This window comes from Alosa pseudoharengus, unplaced genomic scaffold, assembly GCF_046254945.1.
Source record: "Alosa pseudoharengus isolate Yale_2024_CS ecotype anadromous, Long Island Sound unplaced genomic scaffold, YU_APseudo_1.1 YU_APseudo_1.1_scf_22, whole genome shotgun sequence".
Taxonomy (NCBI): domain Eukaryota; kingdom Metazoa; phylum Chordata; class Actinopteri; order Clupeiformes; family Clupeidae; genus Alosa; species Alosa pseudoharengus.
Window position 1 is genome coordinate 2,250,954 of NW_027468680.1, and position 23,322 is coordinate 2,274,275.

General features: G+C 44.4%; 1 protein-coding gene across 1 annotated transcript; it reads right to left on the reverse strand.

The window, feature by feature from the left end:
- Nucleotides 1–1,043: 1,043 nt before the first annotated feature.
- On the reverse strand, nucleotides 1,044–10,615 carry LOC143139236 (CD48 antigen-like). The gene is made up of 4 exons (XM_076299839.1): nucleotides 10,487–10,615; nucleotides 7,361–7,663; nucleotides 6,277–6,534; nucleotides 1,044–1,914 (listed from the first exon to the last, which is right to left on the reverse strand). The coding sequence occupies exons 1-4, from the start codon at nucleotides 10,569–10,571 to the stop codon at nucleotides 1,784–1,786; spliced, it is 777 nt and encodes a 258-aa protein (XP_076155954.1). The 5' UTR covers nucleotides 10,572–10,615; the 3' UTR covers nucleotides 1,044–1,783.
- Nucleotides 10,616–23,322: the final 12,707 nt, after the last annotated feature.

Consider the following 23,322-nt stretch of genomic DNA (forward strand, 5'->3'; position numbering starts at 1 on the left):
TTCCAGAAAAAACAGGACGGGGGGCTTGGAGTTCCAAACTGCATGTGGGAGTGTGTGTGTGTGTGTGTGTGTGTGTGTGAACTCACACCGCCACAAGACAGTCTCACCTCACCAACATGCTGAATTGTGACGACACCAGCGTGAGGCAAATGGCCAGAGCATCCTTAATGCTGGATTGTAAGAGACGGAAAGTCTTACATGCATGCAGTGGGGATGACAACTTCCTGGGCTTTAAAAGAAATCCCAACAGAAAGCTTGATGGACAAGCACAGGGTTTTGGCATGTCATCTGACTGGCCAGACCTAAATGACCTATGTCAGAGAAAAGGCACTGAATTGAAGTGGACTTCCCATCTCCAACCTGTGGAGGTCTCTGATGCAGTTGTGGAGGATCCATCTGTTGTTGTGGAAGCCAGGCTGCACCATAACAGCATTGTTCACCTGCTCCAGCCTAGAACATCCAGGCAGACTCTCCTGTCTATTCAGAGAGCCCAAAATATGGAGTACTTGTCCTGTCTAAAGCTACAGGGAAAGTTGGCCAAAACTGCCCTTTGCGGACCACTCTGCATCACACACCATCTATAGCAATGCCAACATCAATGAGGAGATCCTTATTTTCTGTATAAAAGCACGTCTACAGGTTCTTCCCACCAAATACAACCTTTCACTGTGGTTTCCTTCCATCCATTCACCCCTCTGCATGCTGCATGACCCCCCTCAACACCTGGAGTCAGTAGCCCACATTATGAACAGTTGCACATCACTTAAAGGACTGTATATTGCCAGACACAACAGACTTGTGGATCTCATTGCTGCTCAGATTCCCTGTGTGGCTGAAGAAAAGCTCTATAAAAACACTACTGTACAGTCTGATTGGTTTAACTCACCTGCAAACACTTTTGTAGGAATACCAAATACACCAGATATTGTTGTCATATCTCAGCATTCCAGAACAGTTAAGCTATTTGAAGTATCATGTGCATTTGATCTGTTTATGGAGGACTCTTACCTTTCTAAGACTGTAAAATATCAATCATTAATATCTACCATTGAAAACCTTGGCTACAGATGCCAGCTTATTGTGCTAGTGTTTGGTAGTCTAGGGCATGTACACAGGCTGGCGACCCGGGGACTTTGTATTGGGGGGCTATTGAAAACAAGAGTCAAACAGTTGGTAAAGTACTGCTCAATTTCAGCCATTATAGGAAGCATGTTTATTTGGAAAAGGAGATGTTTTCTGTACCCCTGAGATTGTATTGTCATACATAACAATGTGCTGATGTGGTTTAATCTGTTTGATCATTCAAAACATTTGATTCCTAATGAAAATGTACTTGTAATGTAATGTAATGTAATGTGTGTGTGTATGTGTGTGTGTGTGTGTGTGTGTGTGTATGTGTGTGTGTGTGTGTGTGTGTGTGTGTGTGTGTGTGTTTAGTCTCTCTTTGATTCCGATGTGGTCAGTGCTGACTGCAGACTGGTGATGAGTGTGTGTGTGTGTGTGTGTGTGTGTAGTGTGTGTGTAGTGTGTGTGTGTGTGTGTGTGTGTAGTGTGTGTGTGTGTGTCTCTGTCTGTGTGTGTGCAGTGTGTGTGTGCTGAGTGTAGACCCCTGGTGGTGTGTGTGTGCAGTGTGTGTGTGAGTGTGTGTGTGTGTTTAGTCTCTCTCTGATTCCGATGTGGTCAGTGCTGACTGCAGACCCCTGGTGATGAGTGTGTGTGTGTGTGTGTGTGTGTGTGTGTGTGTGTGTGTGTGTGTGCAGTGTGTGTGTGTGTGTGTTTGTGTTTAGTCTCTCTCTGATTCCGATGTGGTCAGTGCCGACTGCAGAGCCCTGGTGATGAGAGCTATGGACAGCAGCAGGGCCTTCAGGCTCACAGGGATCAGCAGGTACAGAGTTGCGTCAGCAGGAGGAGCCACTGCACAGGAAACACACACATCATCATCACACTCACATAGCAGAGCAACAGCACATAGCAACTGCACATAGCATGGCAACGGCACATAGCAGAGCAACGGCACATAGCATAGCAACGGCACATAGCAACGGCACATAGCATAGCAACGGCACATAGCAACGGCACATAGCAGAGCAACGGCACATAGCAACGGCACATAGCATAGCGACAGCACATAGCAACGGCACATAGCAATGGCACATAGCATAGCAACGGCACATAGCAACTGCACATAGCATAGCAACGGCACATAGCAACGTCACATAGCATAGCAACGGCACATAGCAACGGCACATAGCATAGCAACGGCATGGCTGGCGTGTGTAGCACAAGACAGCTGCTTGTTATTCAAATACGGTATCTGATTTTACAACCATCCATATTGCTCAGATGGACAGAACAAAACTAAACTAAACTAACGGTCGGTTTCCACACACCGAAATTTCGCTTTGCATATATTGAGGTGAATAGAGACGAAATTGGCCCTGGTTGGGCGAAATGAGAGCGAATCGCCAAGGCAGGCGAAACAAAGTTGGTTACATAAAAGTCTGACCAAGATGGCGGATGGCTGTAACACCAAAATTTGTATGTGATTAAAATGTTTCTACACGAACATTTGTACTTGTATCAACACAAATTGTGGTTTATATGCCACACAAACTTGGTCAGGGCACATACACAACTAAATAGACCACTATATATAATAGTTTAAACACTCAAACTTTTCAGCTAGCCGACAGGCCAACTGCTAGTATGTTCAGACATTGGATTTCGTTGTAAACGTAGCCATACAGCTAGGCTACACACAGGTATAAAAATATATTATGTCTGGGTGACCTTGTTGTTTCTATGAACATAAATTGTTGTTTATAGGCAACATCAACTTAGTCGAGGCATAAAGACCCCTGGATTTCTTCATTAAAGGAGAAGTTCGGTGTGATATTGACCTAAAGTGTGTTGAAACATGATACCAAGTGTGAACTTTTGTCTCATAGCTCAGTGATTCTTAAACTAGGGGTCGCGACCCCAAATGGGGTTGCCAAAAACTTCCGTGGGGGCTCCAATTATTTTCTGTATTCAGTCTGAAATTATAATTATGCCAGGTGAAACAAAGGAAAATAATAGGGGGGGGGGGGGGGAATGCCTCATTTACACATAGTTAAGAGAAGAGAGAGAAATGTTTTCGTCTTTCAACGAGATCTGGTTCAGCCTATGGGTTACTGGTCGGCTGATAGAAACAATGTAACTATCTGCTCCCGCTATGCAAAACTCAACTTGTTCCCGCTATTTTAAGTAAAACAAAACAAAAAGACACAGATAGCCTACTAGCCAAAATGGAGAGTTGGCTGCTTAAAAAAATCTAACAAAAGCTCGGAAGTGCCATCTACCAGTGCGTCTACTCGTCCGCGATCCTCAGATGGGACAGGCCGTAAAAAGGAACAAACGAGGCCGTCGGCTTTATCAGAAAGAATTTCTAAAATATGGATTCACTTGCCAAGTTAAAAATAACCTCAACCACCCACAATGTGATTTGCGGCGATGTTCTGGCGAATGAGAGCTTAAAACCTGTCAAAATGATACGACATCTCGAAACCCGCCATCTCGAGGACGCTATGAAACCAATGACTTTCTTTCTGCGAGAAGAAGCTGCCCTGCAAGGCAGAAGGCCGTAGTGCATGGGCAAGCTACCTTGCCCACCAAAGCCTTGGCAGCTTCCTACGAAGTGGTCGACCTTGTGGCAAAAACACAAAAGCCACACACAATTGCCAAAAGCCTCATCCTCTCTGCAGCAATTGCGATGACCACTGCAATGCATGGTGAAAAGATTGCAAGTGCGCTCAAGCAAATCCCCCTCTCCAATGATACAGTGTCCAAGCACATTAACAAGATCGCTAATGACATGAAATGTAAAAGAGAGTAAAAAACTGCAGGTTTTCTTTACAGTTAGATGAGTCTACTGACAAATTATTGGTGTTTGTTCGCTACAGTTATGAAGGAAAACTTCACGAGGAGATGCTGTTCTGCTCTCCGATGGAAGGAAGGTGTACCGGCAGTGACATTTTTAATTGTCTCAATGGTTGGATGGAAGATGCAGGGTTTCATTGAGTCAACTGCCTAAGCATATGCACAGACGGTGCGGCAGCTATGTTGGGGATAAAATAAAGGGCTGAAAGCAAAGGTCTTTAGCGTTGCACCACACATCAAGTTCAATCATTGCATTATCCACAGAGAGGCCCTGGCATCCAAGGCACTTGAGCCCAAGCTTAACAATGTTCTCCAGACAGCAATTAAAATGGTGAATTTCATCAAATCTCGCCCACTAAATACTAGACTCTTCACCCTTCTCTGTCAGAAAGCCTCCATCAAAGTTCATCTCCAAAGCCTCTTCGAAAAATTTCATAAATATTTTCCGTCGGAAAAAGTGGAGAACTATGATTGGATACGACAAACATTCACCAGCAGTTCTTCAAACAATCTGTCATCTAAGCTCGAAGATGCGCTGCTTGAGCTATCCAGTGATTCTAGCTGTTTGTGGTACACCGGATTGTCCAAGGCTGCCATGGACATTCTAACGCCTTTCGGGTCGACCTATCTGTGCGAGAAGACATTTTCGTCCCTGGCATATATAAAAAATAAATACAGATGTCGGCTCAGCACCGTGGAGGAAAATCTCTGTGCCGCCGTATGCAGCATTCCTCCTAGAATTAGCTTGCTATGTTCACAGAAGCAGGCCCACCCTTCCCATTGAAATTGTTGAAGACAGTAAACCAGAAAAGGGAAATAAAAATATATTGTTATTGTTATCGCCATAAATATTGTTAATGTAACGTTGTAGGCCTAATTCTGCATGTGTATGTGTGTGTGTGTGCGTGCGTGTGTGTGCGCGCGCTCCACGCACATATCGTTCTGATCTGATATGGCGGAAGCCTACACTTGTTTAATCGTGATTGTTTGGTTTTTCTCGGTTATTGTTCATATGCAGTAAATAAAACAAATTATTTTGCTTTCTAGTTTTTGCTTGATTTAATTGTGAACGTTTGAGGGGGGAGTAAGGACTTAAGGCCTATTCACACCAAAAACGATAACGATAACTATAACCATAACCATAATGATAAAAGCGTTCACACTGAACAACGATAAGCAAAGTCTCTCCTTGTGTTAATGAATGTGACGGTTAAAATTTGATGGGTTCTGATTGACTATTAGCTTTTTATCGTTCTGAAAATCGCTCTGAAAGTAATCCCCAACGATATTGTTCTTCATGTCGTTATCGTTATAGTTTGTGTGTGAACGTCGTCATTCATATTGTAGCGTCGGTGGATGTACATGTTTAACGTTGAATGAGTGTCTCCCAGAATGCAGTGCGAGTGAATGCTATAACGTGTAATGTCGGTTATAATAGTTGTAGTTGCGTTTACCATGTTGTGTATTTGTTAGCGTGTTAGTCTCTTTGGTTGATGTGTTTATCCTCGTGTTGATGTGTGTGGTAAACCCTTATTGTGTGTTACATGTGCGACTGAGACTACCCCCGTGTTGCCCTATGTAGTTATCCTAGTGTGTCTGAGTGTGTCTGAAACTGCCTGTTCCAATAAATGGCCGTCCTGGCCAAAGGTGAATCTTGTCTGAGGGTGAGATTGCTACAATATTAACGAGAACGATATTTATTTATAGTTATCGTTATCGTTCTTGGTGTGAATGGGCCTTGAGAATGGGTTTGGGGAAAGTGGGGTCACCAGACCTTGCCATACTTTTTTGTGGGGTCGGCAGAAAAAAAGTTAAAGAACCACTGTTATAGCTCATCTCGGCTTGTCCCCTGCACTCCGAAATCTGGCGCTAGTTAGACGATGCTACCAACAGGTTTTTGATGGGGGTGCATCTGGCATCGGCCTAGCCATGCAAACAAATTACTGTTTTACATCATTTATGAGGCTCAAAGTAGCTCCACACTTCATTGGTAGACTTCCGAGGGCCCTGACATTTAAAACGAGACATTGAGAACAATGAAAAAGCACTGGTAGTGTATTTACAAGACGATTTATACACACAGTACCTTCAGGAAGTTTACCGTTCGCCCCCATCTTGAATTTAGTCACGATAAGTCGAGCAACGAGTACAAATGAACAGGTATCTGTTCCAAAAATAATTCCGTGGAAATGCATGAATTCCAGTTGTTTCCATTCCTGAAGGCCCCTGATGCGAAATTTCGCTGACCGAAATTTGCGAAGTGTTTCGCTGTGTGGAAAACAACTGCAACATATTGCTCAGATGGACAGAACAAAACGAAACGAAACTAACACTAAGCTTTTAAAATAATCATATCACCTGTTCCACACAGTTGGTTGATCTTTACTTTGGCGACTCTCCAACTCACAGGGTTACTATGGTTACAGATTATATTGTCATCCTTGACAGAGAGTAAGAGGGCGGGATCTGTATAAGTCCCTCCCACAGGAGAACAGCTGGTGGAGTTGCAGGTGGAGGTCACATTGAGGTCATGACCTGTACAGGTTACCATCACATCACAGGTGTCATTGCTGGACCTGTTAGGCTCCACCGTCAGAGTAGGGGCTGCTGCATGCTCTGTGAAACACACACACACAGAGACACACACCACAGTCAGGATAGGGGCTACTACAGGCTCTGTGAAACACACACAGGCAAATATGAATGCCCATACACAGACACACACACAATACACATGAACACACACACAGGCGACATCATCTTGGTAAGCATGTATGAGCACTTAAATATGCCTACACACACAAATGTGTGCTGCTACACCAGGGTGGAGGTTGTGGTTTCCCACCTGCACCAGTTTAGTGGTACAGTCCAAGTGAATGCAACATGCATGTGTGAGGTACTGTATGTATTTGAAATATTATATAAATAATTATACAGTGTAATAATATATAAATTATTATATTATATTTTGAATTATATAAACATGTATTTGATTCTACTAAATAGTTCCTCATAATGGTAAGGTTGTTTATTGTTATTATATGGTGTGAGTAGCTTTGGATAAAAGCATGTGCTATATAAACATAAACACACACCAACAAAAACACCAAACAACAAACACACTATATAAAACACACCAACAAAAATAACCAACATTGGTGTAGGCATAACTGCATGCTTATGCATACATGCACATTCAGTACACAATTTGCATGGTCAACCACACACATATACACACACACACACACACACACACACACACACACACACACAACTTGTTCACTTGACCACACGCACACACTCACTCACACATGTCCACACAGGCATGCATACACACACACACACACACACGCGCGTCCACACGCACATACACACACACATACACAATTTGTACACTTGACCACACACACACACACACACACACACACCTTGACGCACTCACCCAGGACTGAGAGTGTGTATTGGACCAGTGAGTTTTCATCCCTCATCGTTCTAGCATTGTAGAGTCCGCTGTCGTTTCTCTGGACGGAGTTCAGCCGCAAGTCGAACGTTTCATTGCTGAACTCCACTCGGCCCTTATACTGCCCACTGACGTCCACATACCGAAACATGGGGTGGTAGGTCACGATCCTCTTGGTCTTGTTGACGTACCACGTGAAGGCGTGTTCTTCCTTCTCTGAATTGTTCACCTTCAGGTCCACTGACCTTCCCTCCAGCACGTGGATGGTCATCTCACCACCAGACACTATAGACACGATTACAGTTAGACATCATATTAATACAAACACTAACGACACGATTACAGTTAGACATCATATTAATAGAACACTATAGACACGATTAAAGTTAGACATTATAGTAATAAAAACACTATGGACATACAGACACGATTACAGTTAGACATTATATTAATAAAACACTGTAGACTAGACATGATTACAGTTAGACATCATATTATTAAAAACACTATGGTTATGATTAGGCGCACAGTTCAACATCATATTATTAAAAACACTATGGACACACAGACACGATTACAGTTAGACATTATATTATTAAAACACTATGGACACACAGACACGATTACAGTTAGATTCCTATGGACACGTCAGAAAAACAGAATATTAGAGTGTGACACTAGATTCATATTGGGCTCTAAAAGCTTACAATGACTGTGATGGGATATAAGAGCTTTTTCACCCAAGTATAATAGTAGAACACTGCAGATCTTTTTGCAAAAATAAAAAATGTTATTCAAAACTGTACAAATATTTACCAAAAATCTGTTTTGTCAAAAATACACACGCCGTGTGAATCTGTCACACACGGTCACTCTCAATAATACACACATTTGACATTTCTGCTTTCCCTGACATACACTAGCTTTTTGTCAGATATAATTGTTAGAGTTGATTAGAGGTTCATTTAATTTAGAGTACAATAACATATTGAATACATTCGGTTTTAGTTTAACCTATTTTTGTCTCCACATTGTAAAATCACTGAATACAATAAAAATATTTTTAAGTTAATTTAGAGTTCAATAAAAACATCTGTCCATTTACAAAGGCAGCATTTCACAGCACACGACAGCAGAGCAGAACATGTAGAGTACATTGCACTGAACAAGCAATGAAAATATTTGTAGAATCAAAATACGTTTCTCTATAAAAAATACAAAAGTTTTGAACCATCAAAAACAACTCTTTCCATGCAATGCATATTTTATTGTTTTACAATTTACTGTCATTACAAAATGTCTTAGTTTGTGAATCTAAAGTATTAGAAGAATGTTTTGTTTTGTTAGAATGTGGTGTTATACCGAAACAAGGGTTATCGTCTACAGAAATACACACAAGCATACTCTATAAAATAGGATGTTACGGTTTGGAAAAACCTGCACTAAAATTATGCATTATTTGTGTAAAAATGTGCAGTATACAGTATATTTAAAATGTGCAATATGTATGTAAAATGTGCAGTATATATTTAAAATGTGCAGTATATATTTAAAGGTACCTTCTTCAACTATGAGGTTAATACACGGGAGCAGTTAATATGGTATTAATATAGTTTTGTTTTTTAACTTGCATAAAACACTGTCCTGCGGTTTATACACAGTGCGGCTAATACACAGGACATTACCGTATTTAAAAATATAACATTTAAAAGTCTTTGAAGATGAACATTTAATATGCTCTTTAATATGCTCTGTTTAGCACTGTACATCACAGTGTTTTATATGGGGTATTTAGTCACTGCACCTGTTAGTGTTTTATATGGGGTATTTAGTCACTGCACCTGTTAGTGTTTTATATGGGGTATTTAGTCACTGCACCTGTTAGTGTTTTATATGGGGTATTTAGTCACTGCACCTGTTAGTGTTTTATATGGGGTATTTAGTCACTGCACCTGTTAGTGTTTTATATGGGGTATTTAGTCATTGCACCTGTTAGTGTTTTATATGGGGTATTTAGTCACTGTTAGTGTTTTATATGGGGTATTTAGTCACTGCACCTGTTAGTGTTTTATATGGGGTATTTAGTCAATGTCCAATTGTACCTTAAATTAAAATATATATTTTTAAATCTTTTTTAAAAGACTCTTTCAAGGTCAGTACTTTTCTATGCACCGTTTAGCACTCTACTTCAAAGTGTTTACTTGCAATTGATCTGAGTGGAACATTCTCTCGTCTCAGTCCAAGACATGTAAGATAGGTGTGTGTGTGTGTGTGTGTGTGTGTGTGTGTGTGTGTGTGTGTGTACAGTAGACAACGATGTCGTTGAAAAATGTGACTTGAACATAAACCAAAAGCTGAGCATGTGCTCACAGGGCTTAAATCGGGGGTTAATGTATTAGTTTAAATATATATTGTTACCTTGCATTTCATCTTAGTGAACTTTCAAGCTTTGGTTGCAGTAAAGCCCACTGAGACAACTTTAATTATTATTGGTGCTATAAAAAATAATGATTAAACTTTGATTATTATTGGTACTATAAAAATAATGATTAAACTTTAATTACATGTTAACAGCCACATTTACACTTCAATTGTTATTGGTACTATAAAAATAACGATTAAACTTTAATTAAATGTTAACAGCCATATTTACACTTTGCAACAGCAAATTGCTGCTGATGACCTTACATTCAGTTGGGTGTAAATCTCTTTTGCGTCATGCCTAACAACGGCCCTCAGATGTTCTGAAATCACTAGAACCTATGGCCCTCAGATGTTCTAAAATCACTAGAACCAACGGCCCTCAGATGTTCAGATGTTCTGCACTAAGAGGATACTCAACTGTGTCGAAAACGGTCACATTCCTGCACGGAACAATGAGGTAACATAGCTACCAGGCATTCCGGACATCGTAAAGACAGACATGCCATTCTCCCTGTTATAAGTCAGAGTGAAGCCACTATGTTAAGGTAGGAAACTACACTGTGTTGCTTTAACGTGAATGAAAGACAGAAGGACAGACATGTTCAAACAGAGAGGAACATTTAAGAAACAAAAATTAAAATAAAATGGAATATAATTCGGTGTAAATAATAAAATGTTTCTCACTTGCTGTTGCAGACAGGAGCATGACTCCAAACACCATCAGTGGTGACATAATCACCATTCTGGAACATTCTTGATCAATAGACATTTTCACAGTTCTCCTGTCATCTGAGTTTATTAGAGTTCTGAGGCCTTTAGTCATAATAAGGTTTGAGCTTCAATCTCTCTATCTAGGTCACTTCCTGCTTTGGCGGTCTTATGCACAGCCGTTTCCTGTCTGTGACCACGGGAGCAGATGTGGGTCGCGCATGCACAAGCAAATAAACAAATAAACAAAAAAGCAATGTTTTGTTGCATTTCAGTGAAATATAACTGAGTACAGCATGTACTCAAATAATTACATTATGACATTTTGCCGTATCATGTTTTGTCATAGCTGATTAGGCTTGAGCATGTGCGACTCACGTCTACGTTCAATATCAGACAGTGACATGGTCAGTTCAGACCACTCAACCACCCCCCACACACACACGCGTCGGACCCACAGAAACACCTGCCTGCCTAGCGCCTCTGCAAACCCAACCACACACACATATTCGCCCCACTGCACCCACACACACACATGTTCGCCCCACTGCACCCACACACACACACACACATGTTCGCCAACTGCACTACCAGAAAGATGTTCCAGTGCCCACGGACTGCCGAGATAGCAAGCTAACAGTTGAACCACACGCTGGTGTTGTTTGTGCAGAAGCTTGTCAGGAGGGTGTTGTCTTGTCTGTGCATTTTAACTCAGGAGTGTGTGCACTTTAACTCAGGAGGGTGTTGTGTGAGCACTTTAACTCAGGAGGGTGTTGTGTGAGCACTTTAACTCAGGAGGGTGTTGATTGTGCACTTTAACTCAGGAGTGTGTGCACTTTAACTCAGGAGTGTGAGCACTTTAACTCAGGAGGGTGTTGTCTGTGCACTTTAACTCAGGAGAGTGTTGTCTGTGCAGAAGCTCTTAAACTCAGGAGGGTGTTGTCTGTGCCGAAGCCCATCAGTCATTATGACATTTTGCCGTATCATGTTTTGTGATAGCTGATTAGGCTTGAGTATGTGTGACTCACATCTACGTTCGATATCAGACAGTGACAGGGTTCACGTCGACCCCACTTTTATGAGAATGTTTTGGTGAGTTTGTTTGAACCTTTCAACCCTCATGTTTGCTGATCTCACTTCAACCCTCATGTTTGCTGATCTCACTTCAACCCTCATGTTTGCTGATCTCATGTTTGCTGATCTCAGCGTTATGGATGTGACAATTGGACTCATATTGGTAAACAAAATGCCTTAGAGTGGGGGCAAAATTAGTATCAGTGAATTAATTTGCATAACTTTTAATGCAACCTCTGTCCTCTGAATACTGAGAAATCCTCAAATTTCATATAATCAATTTCATCCTAAGAATACAAGGCATTTTATCAGCGTTATGGATGTGACATGAAATGGACACACTTTTGTGAGAGATTACAGGTCTACAAACTCTGTGAATTTTAAAGGAAACTGCCGAAACTATGATATATGTACCATGAAGGAGACTTGAATGAACACAAAAAGTGTGTTTTTGAAACTATGCGTCATTTTCGTAATGCATTATGTAGGAAAAACTGGCGTTATGGATGTGACGGTTTCACGTTATGGATGTGACGTGTCTGAACCAGTCCTCGACAAACTACATAAAACACATAATTAAGTAGTGAATTTTGATATGAAACAATTGAAATGTTAATCATGAAAAACTGGCGATGAAATTATTGCTTCCTCAGTGCCCACTAAGATCCACAGGAAGAATCAGGACAACAAGTCATTTAAAATATAAAAATTTTCTTTTACCATCATCAATTTTGGTCAGTGATTCCCGGGTTACTGAAACACCAGGGAACATGAAACTTGGTGGCCACTCCCCTAAATAACTAGCCCTACCTGAACCGTTGCACCCAAGATGACAAAATATTTATGGTATGTTAGTCTCAAGAGCCCACATCAACCTAACCCATACCCACTCATTTGTGATTTGCACACATAAAGTACATGCACGCGCACGTGCACACACGCACATGCACACACACGCACACACACACACACACACACACACACACGCACGCACGCACACATACAGACAGGCAAGCACACACACACATAAACACATACAGACAAGCACGCACACACACACACACACACACACACGCACATGCACAAACACCCACCCACATGAATGCAGACACATAAACACACACACAGGCACGTATACGCATGTGGGCATGCAAACACATACGCACACACACACACACACACACACACACACACACACACACATAAACACACAAACACAGGCACGCATACGCACATGCACACACACAAACACACACACACAGACACACACACACATAAACAAGAAACAAAAGCAAACTCACATATGCACACACTCATTTACATGCACATGAGTTGCAGGAGTAGGAGATGGAGACAAATTGACAAGCGTGATTTATTTTTGCGAAGAGAATATGCAGGACTGAGAGGCGGTCATATTTTGTACCGCTATGCGGTACATCTAGTTTATTGCTGCCCTTACTCATGTTACTCTGTGGGTATTAGCTACAGAGGACCTGACACTTCAAATGCTGTCATATCGCGTCACATTTAAAATTAAACTGTGTTAAGCAGACGTGAACGGCAGGCTGAGCAGATCTGCAACAGAAGGAGGTTGCTATGTTAACTCCAGCTGCAAAGTCAGCCATCTTCACCAGCTAACACGATAATCCAGTTACTGTACAACATTAGTATGACAGTTACAGGAAGATAATCGCTCAGATTTTCGTTATTAGGCCACTTGAAAATAGGCTATGGCTAGGCTAATCACTGGAGGTATTTTAATATTATGTTTGTTTTGCTAATGGTTAGGCAAGGCCTCCCTGTGGTTTTGATAAACCTAATAATCTTTGAAATGTCAGTTGTAAACACTAAGTTGAAATGCGTTGAAACTGACATGCCACCAGAACAGACGTTTTATCGGCTTTGAGGTATAATAAAGTCCCCAGTCTTGTAAATTCACATTATGTAACATCCATAACGTCACATCCATAACGCACCATTAAAGGTTTTAAAAGTAAGAAAGGGGCACAATTTGGTCATCACACTTTACATTGATATAAATCAGCTTTGCACAGACACTATGGACATTGTCGCATCAACACTGTATGTGTAGCATAAACTTTTCCTATAAAACGTTATGGATGTGACATGGCCATGGAACTTGCTGACTTAAAAACAAAAGCCTTACAAATGTAAGGAGTTGTGCTCTTAAAGGCAAGCTGAGCATAAACATTGCTCTACCATTCCCTTGTCAATCTGGAATTTGTCAAATGACACAATTTGTTTGAACATTGGGTCCATTTATCCACTTTTGAAATATGTATAATATTACCATGTAAAAAAAGTTGTTTATGTATGGTTGCACACCATATTTATGATGAAAAAAGAGTGTCATTCTCCATCAAATTCAATCAGATCAGTTACAAACAATAAAATATAGACCTAAATGAAGATTTTGACAACAGTTTTATTTGCGTATGCACAACTTTTTTTTTCCATGGTAAGGATGACCTTTGCATGGAATTGCCCTAGTATAGAATAGTCCCAGTCTGACCTCAGTACTATAGAATAGGCCCAGTCTGCTGACCTCAGTACTATAGAATAGGCCCAGTCTGACCTCAGTACTATAGAATAGTCCCAGTCTGTCGTGGCTGACCTCAGTACTATAGCATAGGCCCAGTCTGACTCAGTACTATAGAGTAGGCCCAGTCTGTCATCAGTACTATAGAGTAGGCCCAGTTTGACCTCAGTACTATAGAATAGGCCCAGTCTGACCTCATTACTATAGAGTAGGCCCAGTCTGACCTCAGTATTATAGAGTAGGCCCAGTCTGACCTCAGTACTGTAGAGTAGGCCCAGTCTGTCATCAGTACTATAGAGTAGGCCCAGTCTGTCATCAGTACTATAGAATATAGAATAGGCCCAGTCTGACCTCGGTACGTAGAATAGGCCCAGTCTGCTGACCTCAGTACTATAGAATAGGCCCAGGCTGACCTCAGTACTATAGAGTAGGCCCAGTCTGACCTCAGTACTATAGAGTAGTCCCAGTCTGACCTCAGTACTATAGAATATAGAATAGGCCCAGTCTGCTGACCTCAGTACTATAGAATAGGCCCAGTCTGACCTCAGTACTATAGAATAGTCCCAGTCTGTCGTGGCTGACCTCAGTACTATAGAATAGGCCCAGTCTGTCATCAGTACTATAGAATAGGCCCAGTCTGCTGACCTCAGTACTATAGAATAGACCCAGTCAGACCTCAGTACTATAGAATAGTCCCAGTCTGTCGTGGCTGACCTCAGTACTATAGAGTAGGCCCAGTCTGACCTCAGTACTATAGAGTAGGCCCGAGTAGGCCCAGTCTGCTGACCTCAGTACTATAGAATAGGCCCAGTCTGACCTCAGTACTATAGAGTAGGCCCAGTCTGCTGACCTCAGTACTATAGAATAGGCCCAGTCTGTCATCAGTACTATAGAATAGGCCCAGTCTGACCTCAGTACTATAGAGTAGGCCCAGTCTGACCTCAGTACTATAGAGTAGGCCCAGTCTGTCCTTAGTACTATAGAATAGGCCCAGTCTGACCTCAGTACTATAGAATAGGCCCAGTCTGCTGACCTCAGTACTATAGAGTAGGCCCAGTCTGACCTCAGTACTATAGAATATAGAATAGGCCCAGTCTGACCTCAGTACTATAGAATAGGCCCAGTCTGCTGACCTCAGTACTATAGAGTAGGCCCAGTCTGCTGACCTCAGTACTATAGAGTAGGCCCAGTCTGACCTCAGTACTATAGAGTAGGCCCGGTCTGACCTCAGTACTATAGAGTAGGCCCAGTCTGACCTCAGTACTGTAGAGTAGGCCCAGTCTGACCTCAGTACTATAGAATAGTCCCAGTTTGTCATGGCTGACCTCAGTACTATAGAGTATAGAGTAGGCCCAGTCTGCTGACCTCAGTACTATAGAGTAGGCCCAGTCTGACCTCAGTACTATAGAGTATAGAGTAGGCCCAGTCTGACCTTAGTACTATAGAGTATAGAGTAGGCCCAGTCTGACCTTAGTACTATAGAGTATAGAGTAGGCCCAGTCTGTCCTTGTTGACCTCGGCCAGCCCCTGTCCAGTGAGTTCAGGCCACTCCCCTCAGGACTCAGATATTCTGCCAAGATGCTACACATTTAAAAACTCCACCCACACACTCCTCAGTGTTGAGTCCCTCTCCATTCTCACACTCCTTAAGAGAAAGGGAGAGAGAGAGAGACAGAGAGAGGGAGGGAGGGAGAAAATAAGAGAGCGAGACAGAGAGAAAGGGAGAGAGAGAGGGAGGGAGAGATTGACAGATCAATACATTATGATCTTTTTGATCACCTCTTACAGGCCTTTGACACCCGGGTCACATCTTAAACATTAGACTACACACACAGAGTGAGTCACATCTTACTAACATTAGACTCCACACACAGAGTGAGTCACATCTTACTAACATTAGACTACACACACAGAGTGAGTCACATCTTACTAACATTAGACTCCACACACGGAGTGAGTCACATCATTAGACTACACACACGGAGTGAGTCACATCTTACTAACATTACACTACACACAGAGTGAGTCACATCATTACACTACACACACGGAGTCACATCTTACTAACATTACACTACACACACGGAGTTACATCATTAGACTACACACACAGAGTCACATCTTACTAACATTACACTACACACACAGAGTGAGTCACATCTTACTAACATTAGACTCCACACACAGAGTGAGTCACATCTTACTAACATTAGACTCCACACACAGAGTGAGTCACATCTTACTAACATTAGACTCCACACACAGTCACATCTGTCAACCACACCATCCTCCTGGCAAGGCTGCGCCAGCTGGGTGTTGAGGGCACCGCACTCGATTGGCTCACTTCATACCTCACAAACAGGCAACAGTTTGTCTCCCTCTCTGGCCACTCTTCCACCCTCTCTCCTGTTACACAGGGGGTCCCCCAGGGTTCAGTCCTTGGTCCCCTGCTCTTCATCTGCTAGCTTTTCCCCCTTGGTCACATCATTCGCAAACTCAACCTTGACTTCCACTGTTATGCAGACGACACCCAGATTTACATCAGCACCAAATCCACCCATAACCCTCCCCTCAGCCACATTGAAACCTGCATCTCCACAATAAAATCATGGCTGACCCACAACTTCCTCCAACTCAACAGTGACAAAACAGAACTCCTCCTCATAGGCACCAAATCCACCCTCAATAAAACTGGTCCCATCTCACTCACCATCGGCACCTCGACCATCACCCCCTCCCCCCTGGCACGTAACCTTGGCGTCACCCTGGACCCCACCCTCTCCTTTGATCCCCATGTCAGATCCATCATCAAGACCTCATACTTCCACCTCCACCGCATCGCTAAGATCCGACACTGCCTCTCTCCCTCTGCTGCCGAATCCCTCATCCATGCCTTCATCCGTGCTGCTCGCCTCCTCACCCACACCCGGTCCCGTGAACACGTCACTCCTGTCCTCTTCGCTCTCCACTGGCTCCACATCAAACAACGCATCACCTTCAAAACACTCCTCCTGACTTTTAAAGCCCTCCATCACCTGGCCCCGTCCTACCTGTCCGATCTCCTGACCCCCAATCGACCCTCCTGAGCCCTTCGATCCTCCTCCACACTCACTCTGATCACCAAACCTTCAAGACTCACAACCTTCGGCGACAGAGCCTTCTCCTCAGCAGCACCCCGACTCTGGAACTCACTCCCCCAACATGTCCGTGACTCCCCCTCACTTTCAACATTCAAATCCCGTTTAAAAACATACCTCTTCTCGCAAGCCTACGACCTCCCCCACCCACAACCATAACCTGTGCCTGTTATTGTTCATGTCTTGTCCTCGATGTCTGTATTATTATTATTCATTCCTCATTCCATTACTGCTCTTGTCTTTGATGTTTGTACCATTATGATTTACTTTTTAATCATTAATTCATTGCTGCTCTTGTGTGTGAGTGTGTGTCTGTGTGTGTCTGTGCGTGTGTGTGTGTCTGTGTGTGTGTGTGTGTGTGTATGTATGTACGTGGTACTGTTGTCCTTCTCTGTTTCCCAATTCTGTAAGTGACTTTGGGTCTCTGAAAAGCGCTATACAAATAAAATGAATTATTATTATTATTATTATTACATCTTACTAACATTAGACTCCACACACAGAGTGAGTCACATCATTAGACTACACACACGGAATGAGTCACATCATTAGACTCCACACACGGAGTGAGTCACATCTTACTAACATTAGACTCCACACACAGAGTGCATTCACTAGGCTACCGTACATACTAGAGGAGTGCTGAAAACAAAATCCATTCTGTGTCATGCAAAATGATTATGTGAGTGAATGTGTGTGTGCGCATGTGCCTGTGAATGTGTGTGAGTATGTGTGATATGTGCGCATGTGCCTGTGTATGTGTGTGTGTGTGTGTGTGTGTGTGTGTGTGTGATATGTGCGCATGTTCCTGTGTATGTGTGTGTGTGTGTGTGTGTGTGTGTGTGATTGTTGTCCGGTTAACCTCACGGCGGTGGAACAACAGGAGGCAGTGCGTCAGATGTTGGGCAAAGGCAGTTGTATGCGTTTTATTTTCTTTTGCCGCAGGTAAGCATCAGCAAGTCAGTCAGGAGAAAGAGGAGAAAAAAAAATAACTAACTGAAATAGACAAAAAAAGAAAAAAAAAACTCCAATGCACCGACTCTCAATTAACACTAAAACTTAAACTTCCAAAATAGCTCCAATAATTACAACTCAAAAAATAGAACAATTCTCCCCTCACAAGGATTGACAGATGTGTACTGCTATTCAATGTCTAGGTGTTGTCTTAAGCTCACTTCAGACCCTTCTCTCCTCTAGACCCGTTTTGGCCAAGAATATATTTTGCATGGCCTAACCCACAATCATAACCAAAATCAATTATCTCTATGAACATACATTTCTGGTTCAAATATCACCATACATAGTCACCACAATACTCTTCACATATTTACCTGCCTAGAATCATTATACATCCTCTGTATCCCCCTTAAATATTCCCCCAACACCTAAAAGCCAAAAACACCCCTCTTATCCCACACACTTGATCCCCGCACCTCTCTGACGTCACACCCCCCCAATGCACAAAGTCCTTCCCGACTTCACGTCGGGTCCTTTCCCAGCCTACAGCACCCGGAAGCCAGCACGGCCGCAGCGTGAGTGTTTCCCAGTCCCTGTCCATGTTTGTGAACTGTTCGTACCGTGTTTCATTGTCTTTGGCCTTTCAGTAACGTCGCGATTTATGTTTGTGTTGCAGGCGGCGTCCTGAATGCCTTGGAATATCATGTTCGTGTGTGCGCTGGAATATTATGTTTGTGCTAACGTGCTAATAAAAGGGTGTTTGTGAACCACAGTCTCAGTCCCGTTCGGATCAGCTGTATTCACTTTAGGGGTAGCGGGCAGCCGCACCGCTACACTTCCCCCCTCCCGTACAGACGCCTGACGTCCCTGTGAAGAAACGGGCTCTCCCAAGCCGGGCTCCATGCTCACTCCTTCCCCCCCCTCTTCTGGGATGCGGGAAAGAAAATCCGCCACTCTGTTTGAGGCCCCAGGCCGGTACGTCACGGTGAAGTTGTACGGTTGGAGAGACAGGTACCACCTGGTGACCCTGGAGTTAGTGTCACGCATCCTCTCCAGCCACTGAAGCGCTCTGTGGTCTGTCTCCAGTTGGAACGGTCTCCCCAGGAGGTAATATCTCAGGGAGTCGAGGGCCCACTTAATCGCCAGACACTCCAGCTCCACAGCCGAGTACCGCCTCTCCCTCGGGAACAGCTTTCGGCTGATGAATGCCACAGGCCTCCGGAACCCATCCACCTCCTGAAGCAGGACCGCACCGAGTCCCACCCCAGAAGCGTCTGTCTGGACAATGAACGGCCTGTCGAAGTCGGGGCTCAGCAGGACTGAGTCGCCGCAGACTGCTCCCTTCAGGTCCTGAAAGGCCAACTCGCACTGCTCCGTCCAGACCACTCTGTTTGGTGCTGCCGCCCTAGTGAGATCAGAAAGGGGAGATGACCTCTCCGAAAAGTTAGGAATAAACCTTCGATACCATCCCACTAGCCCCAAAAAGGATCTCACCTTCCTCTTTGTGGTTGGAGGTGTGCAGCTGCGAATGGAGTCCACTTTCTCCACCTGTGGTCGGATCACTCCCGCGCCAATCACATAACCCAGGTAGCTGACTTCTCTCTTCCCCAGGGCACACTTCTTTGGATTTATGGTCAGACCCGCTCCCTGGATACGCTCAAAGACCTGCTTGAGGTGGTACAGGTGTTCTTGCCAGGTGTTGCTGTATATCACCACATCATCCAGGTATGCTGCCGTAAACTCGTTGACTCCCGCCAGTACGGTGTCCATGAGCCTCTGAAAACTCGCTGGCGCCCCCTGTAGGCCAAAAGGCATTACCCGAAAGTGGTAAAGGCCAAACGGGGTCCGGAAAGCAGTGATCTCCTTTGCTCGCTCCCTCAGTGGCACTTGCCAATAGCCCCGGGAAAGATCAATCGTCGAGATGTACTTCGCTTTCCCTAGGCGTTCTAGCAGATCGTCAATCCGGGGCATGGGGTAGGGGTCCACCTTGCTGAGGGCATTAACTTGCCGGTAGTCTACACAGAATCTGATGGTGCCATCTCGCTTCGGCACTAGCACCACTGGGCTGCACCAGTCGCTGGAGGATGGCTCCACGACTCCCAGCGATAGCATAACCTCCAGCTCTTCCCTCAAGGCACCCACCAACCTTTCTGGCACCCTATAGCTCTTCCGCTGAGGGGACGCGTCTGGTCGCAGGATGATGTCATGCTTCACAGCAGTCGTCTGCCCTGGTGTCTCCTGGAACAAATTGGGGTCTAAGAGCTCCTTTACTTGACCCAGCTGGCCCTCCTCCAGGTGGGCAAGGTCCACCGTCTGTGAGGTAGTCTTGACCGGGAAAAACTGCTCCTCTGGCTCCTCTTCCTCAGTCACTGCCCGGACAAAGAGCGCCTCCACTTGGTCTCTGGAATGAAATGCCTTCAAAAGGTTAACATGGAAAGTCTGTTTCTTCTTACCCCGCTCTGGCATATGGACCTCATAGGTGACCTCTCCCATTCTCCTGGTGATTTCATAGGGGCCATGCCACTTAGCCAGGAGTTTGTTGTCATCTGTGGGTAGTAGAAGCAGCACCTTCTGGCCAGGCACGAAGGTCCGCTCTCTGGCTTTTCCATCATACCAGGTTTTCTGTCTTTTCTGCGCCATCACCATGTTCTGATGCGCCAGCACCGACATCTCTTCCAGCCTGTTCCTCATCTGGATGACGTACAGTGCCACATTCCGGTTCTCTTCTTTAGGCCCCTCCCAGAGCTCCTTCAACAGGTCTAACGGCCCTCTCACTTGCCGACCATACAGGAGCTCAAAGGGAGAGAAGCCTGTGGAGGCCTGTGGCACCTCCCTGTACGCAAACAAGAGGTACGGCAGCCACTCGTCCCAATCCTTTCCGGTCTGCGAGACAAAACGACGGAGCATGGTTTTGAGGGTACGGTTGAACCGTTCCACTAACCCGTCCGTCTGGGGGTGATAAGGCGTGGTCTTGATGCCTTTGATGCCCAACAGACTGTACACTTGCTTCAACAATAGGGATAGAAAATTAGTGCCCTGATCTGTCACTACCTCTCTTGGCACCCCCACCCTTGAAAAAAGCTGCACTAAGCAATTGGCCACCTGTCTTGCTTTGATGTTTTTGAGAGGAAAGGCTTCTGGATATCTAGTCGCATAGTCACACAGTACTAGGATGTAGCGGTACCCCCCTTTACTTCTCTCCAGTGGGCCAACTATATCCATCCCAATACGTGAAAAGGGTGTATCAATGACTGGAAGAGGATGTAGGTGTGCACGTGGGACTGCTCTCCCTGAGGTAAGCTGACATTCTGGACATGTAAGAACAAACTTGGATACGTCAGTGTACATATTGGGCCAACTAAACCGGCTCCCTATTCTGGCAAGTGTTTTGTGTTTTCCTAGATGTCCTGACCATGGGATAGAATGGGCCAAGGTCATTACGCTCTCTCTGATAGGACTGGGCACCACTAGGTTCTCACACTCTCCTTTCACTTGATACAGGATATCCTTCCTAAGCTTGAACCCCCCTTCACCCCTTGTTGCCTTCTGAAACCATAGCTCCAGAGTCTTATCCTGTCTCTGCAACTCAACAATGTTTGTAGGTATGTCAACCTGCAATGCCATGCTTGGTGGTGGCCCCTCTGGCTTCTCCTGACCAGCCTCAACTGCCATTTTCTGTCTACGTTTCTCCTGTCTTGACAAATGTTTTCGCTCTGGTCTACTCCCCACGTCCAGCACCAAGTCATCATCAGCAAAAGGAAGTGCCCTCATCTCACTAGCCCTCTGGGCCCTAGTGACTGCATTACAGTGCTTAATACCCTGGGGTACTAAATCACACAAGATTGGTAGATCATGGCCTAACACCACTTCATAAGGCAGCTGGGGTGCTATAGCAACAGACATGAAGAAGGTCTGGCCACTCACAGTAAGAAAAATTTCAGTGGTAGGGTAACTCTTCACATCACCATGAATGCAGCATACTTTAACTGGGGGTTGGAGCCTACCCTCCTCCTCTGCAACTAGACTTTGATGGACCAGTGTTTGTGAGCTGCCGGTATCAACAAGAGCTTTTGCAGATTCTCCATTAACAAAAACCTGGACTGAGTGCCCTGTGCTGTAAGATGCATGTTGTGTATGTGGTCTTGGTGTATAGCAAATGTTTGTGCCCTGTGTTTTCCTTACCTGACAATTTTGTCTAGTGTGACCGGGTTTCCCACAGTTATAACAGTAAATATCCTGTTTAGAATTATCTGACCATCTATTATAACTGGTTGGCCTACCCTGAGACTGACCACGCTTCTCATCACCCCAATCAGACTTACTTCTGGCTGAACTCCACTGGCTTGTACTGGGGCCTCTCATGCCCAGGCGAGCAGACTGGAACACTTCCGCCAACCTGGCTGCCTCCTCTGCTGTCTTTGGGTCATGCTCCCGGATCCAGATGGCCATATCTGTGCTCAACATCTCCATGAACTGTTCCAGGATGATCATTTCTGTAATATCCTGCACCGAATGCTTCTCTGGACTGATCCACTTCTGGAGATATTCTTTTAGTCTGACATATACTTCTCTTGGTGTCTCACCTGGCAAAATCTCTGCTGTGCGGAATTTCTGTCGGTAAGTCTCGGGGCTTATGTTGTATTTTTTCATAATGGCTTCCTTCACCAGGGCATAGTCATCTGTGTCCTCCAAATCCATGGCAACGAATGCACTGCGAGCCTTCCCAGTGAGCAGTGGCACCAGCCGTATGGCCCATGTGGACTCCGGCCACCTGCAGGTCGCTGCAACCCTCTCGAACGTGGCCAGGAAATGTTCGATGTCATCTTCTTTCGATAGCGGGTGGAGCTTAGGATCCTTAAACCCTGTCTCTCTGGAGTCTCCCGTCAATGTCAGTGGCTGGGGTGTGTTGGCTCTTGAAGGCTCATTGCTTTGAATATCTCCCACTTGGCCTTGGAGTAGCTGGAATTGGTGGTTCATCGTCTTCCAGCGCTGATCCTGGGTCTGCACCACCTTCTCCCATCGGTTTTCCCTCGCTTCTTGGGCCTGCAGCAGCGTCTTCATCATGGTCGCCAGCTCCAATACGG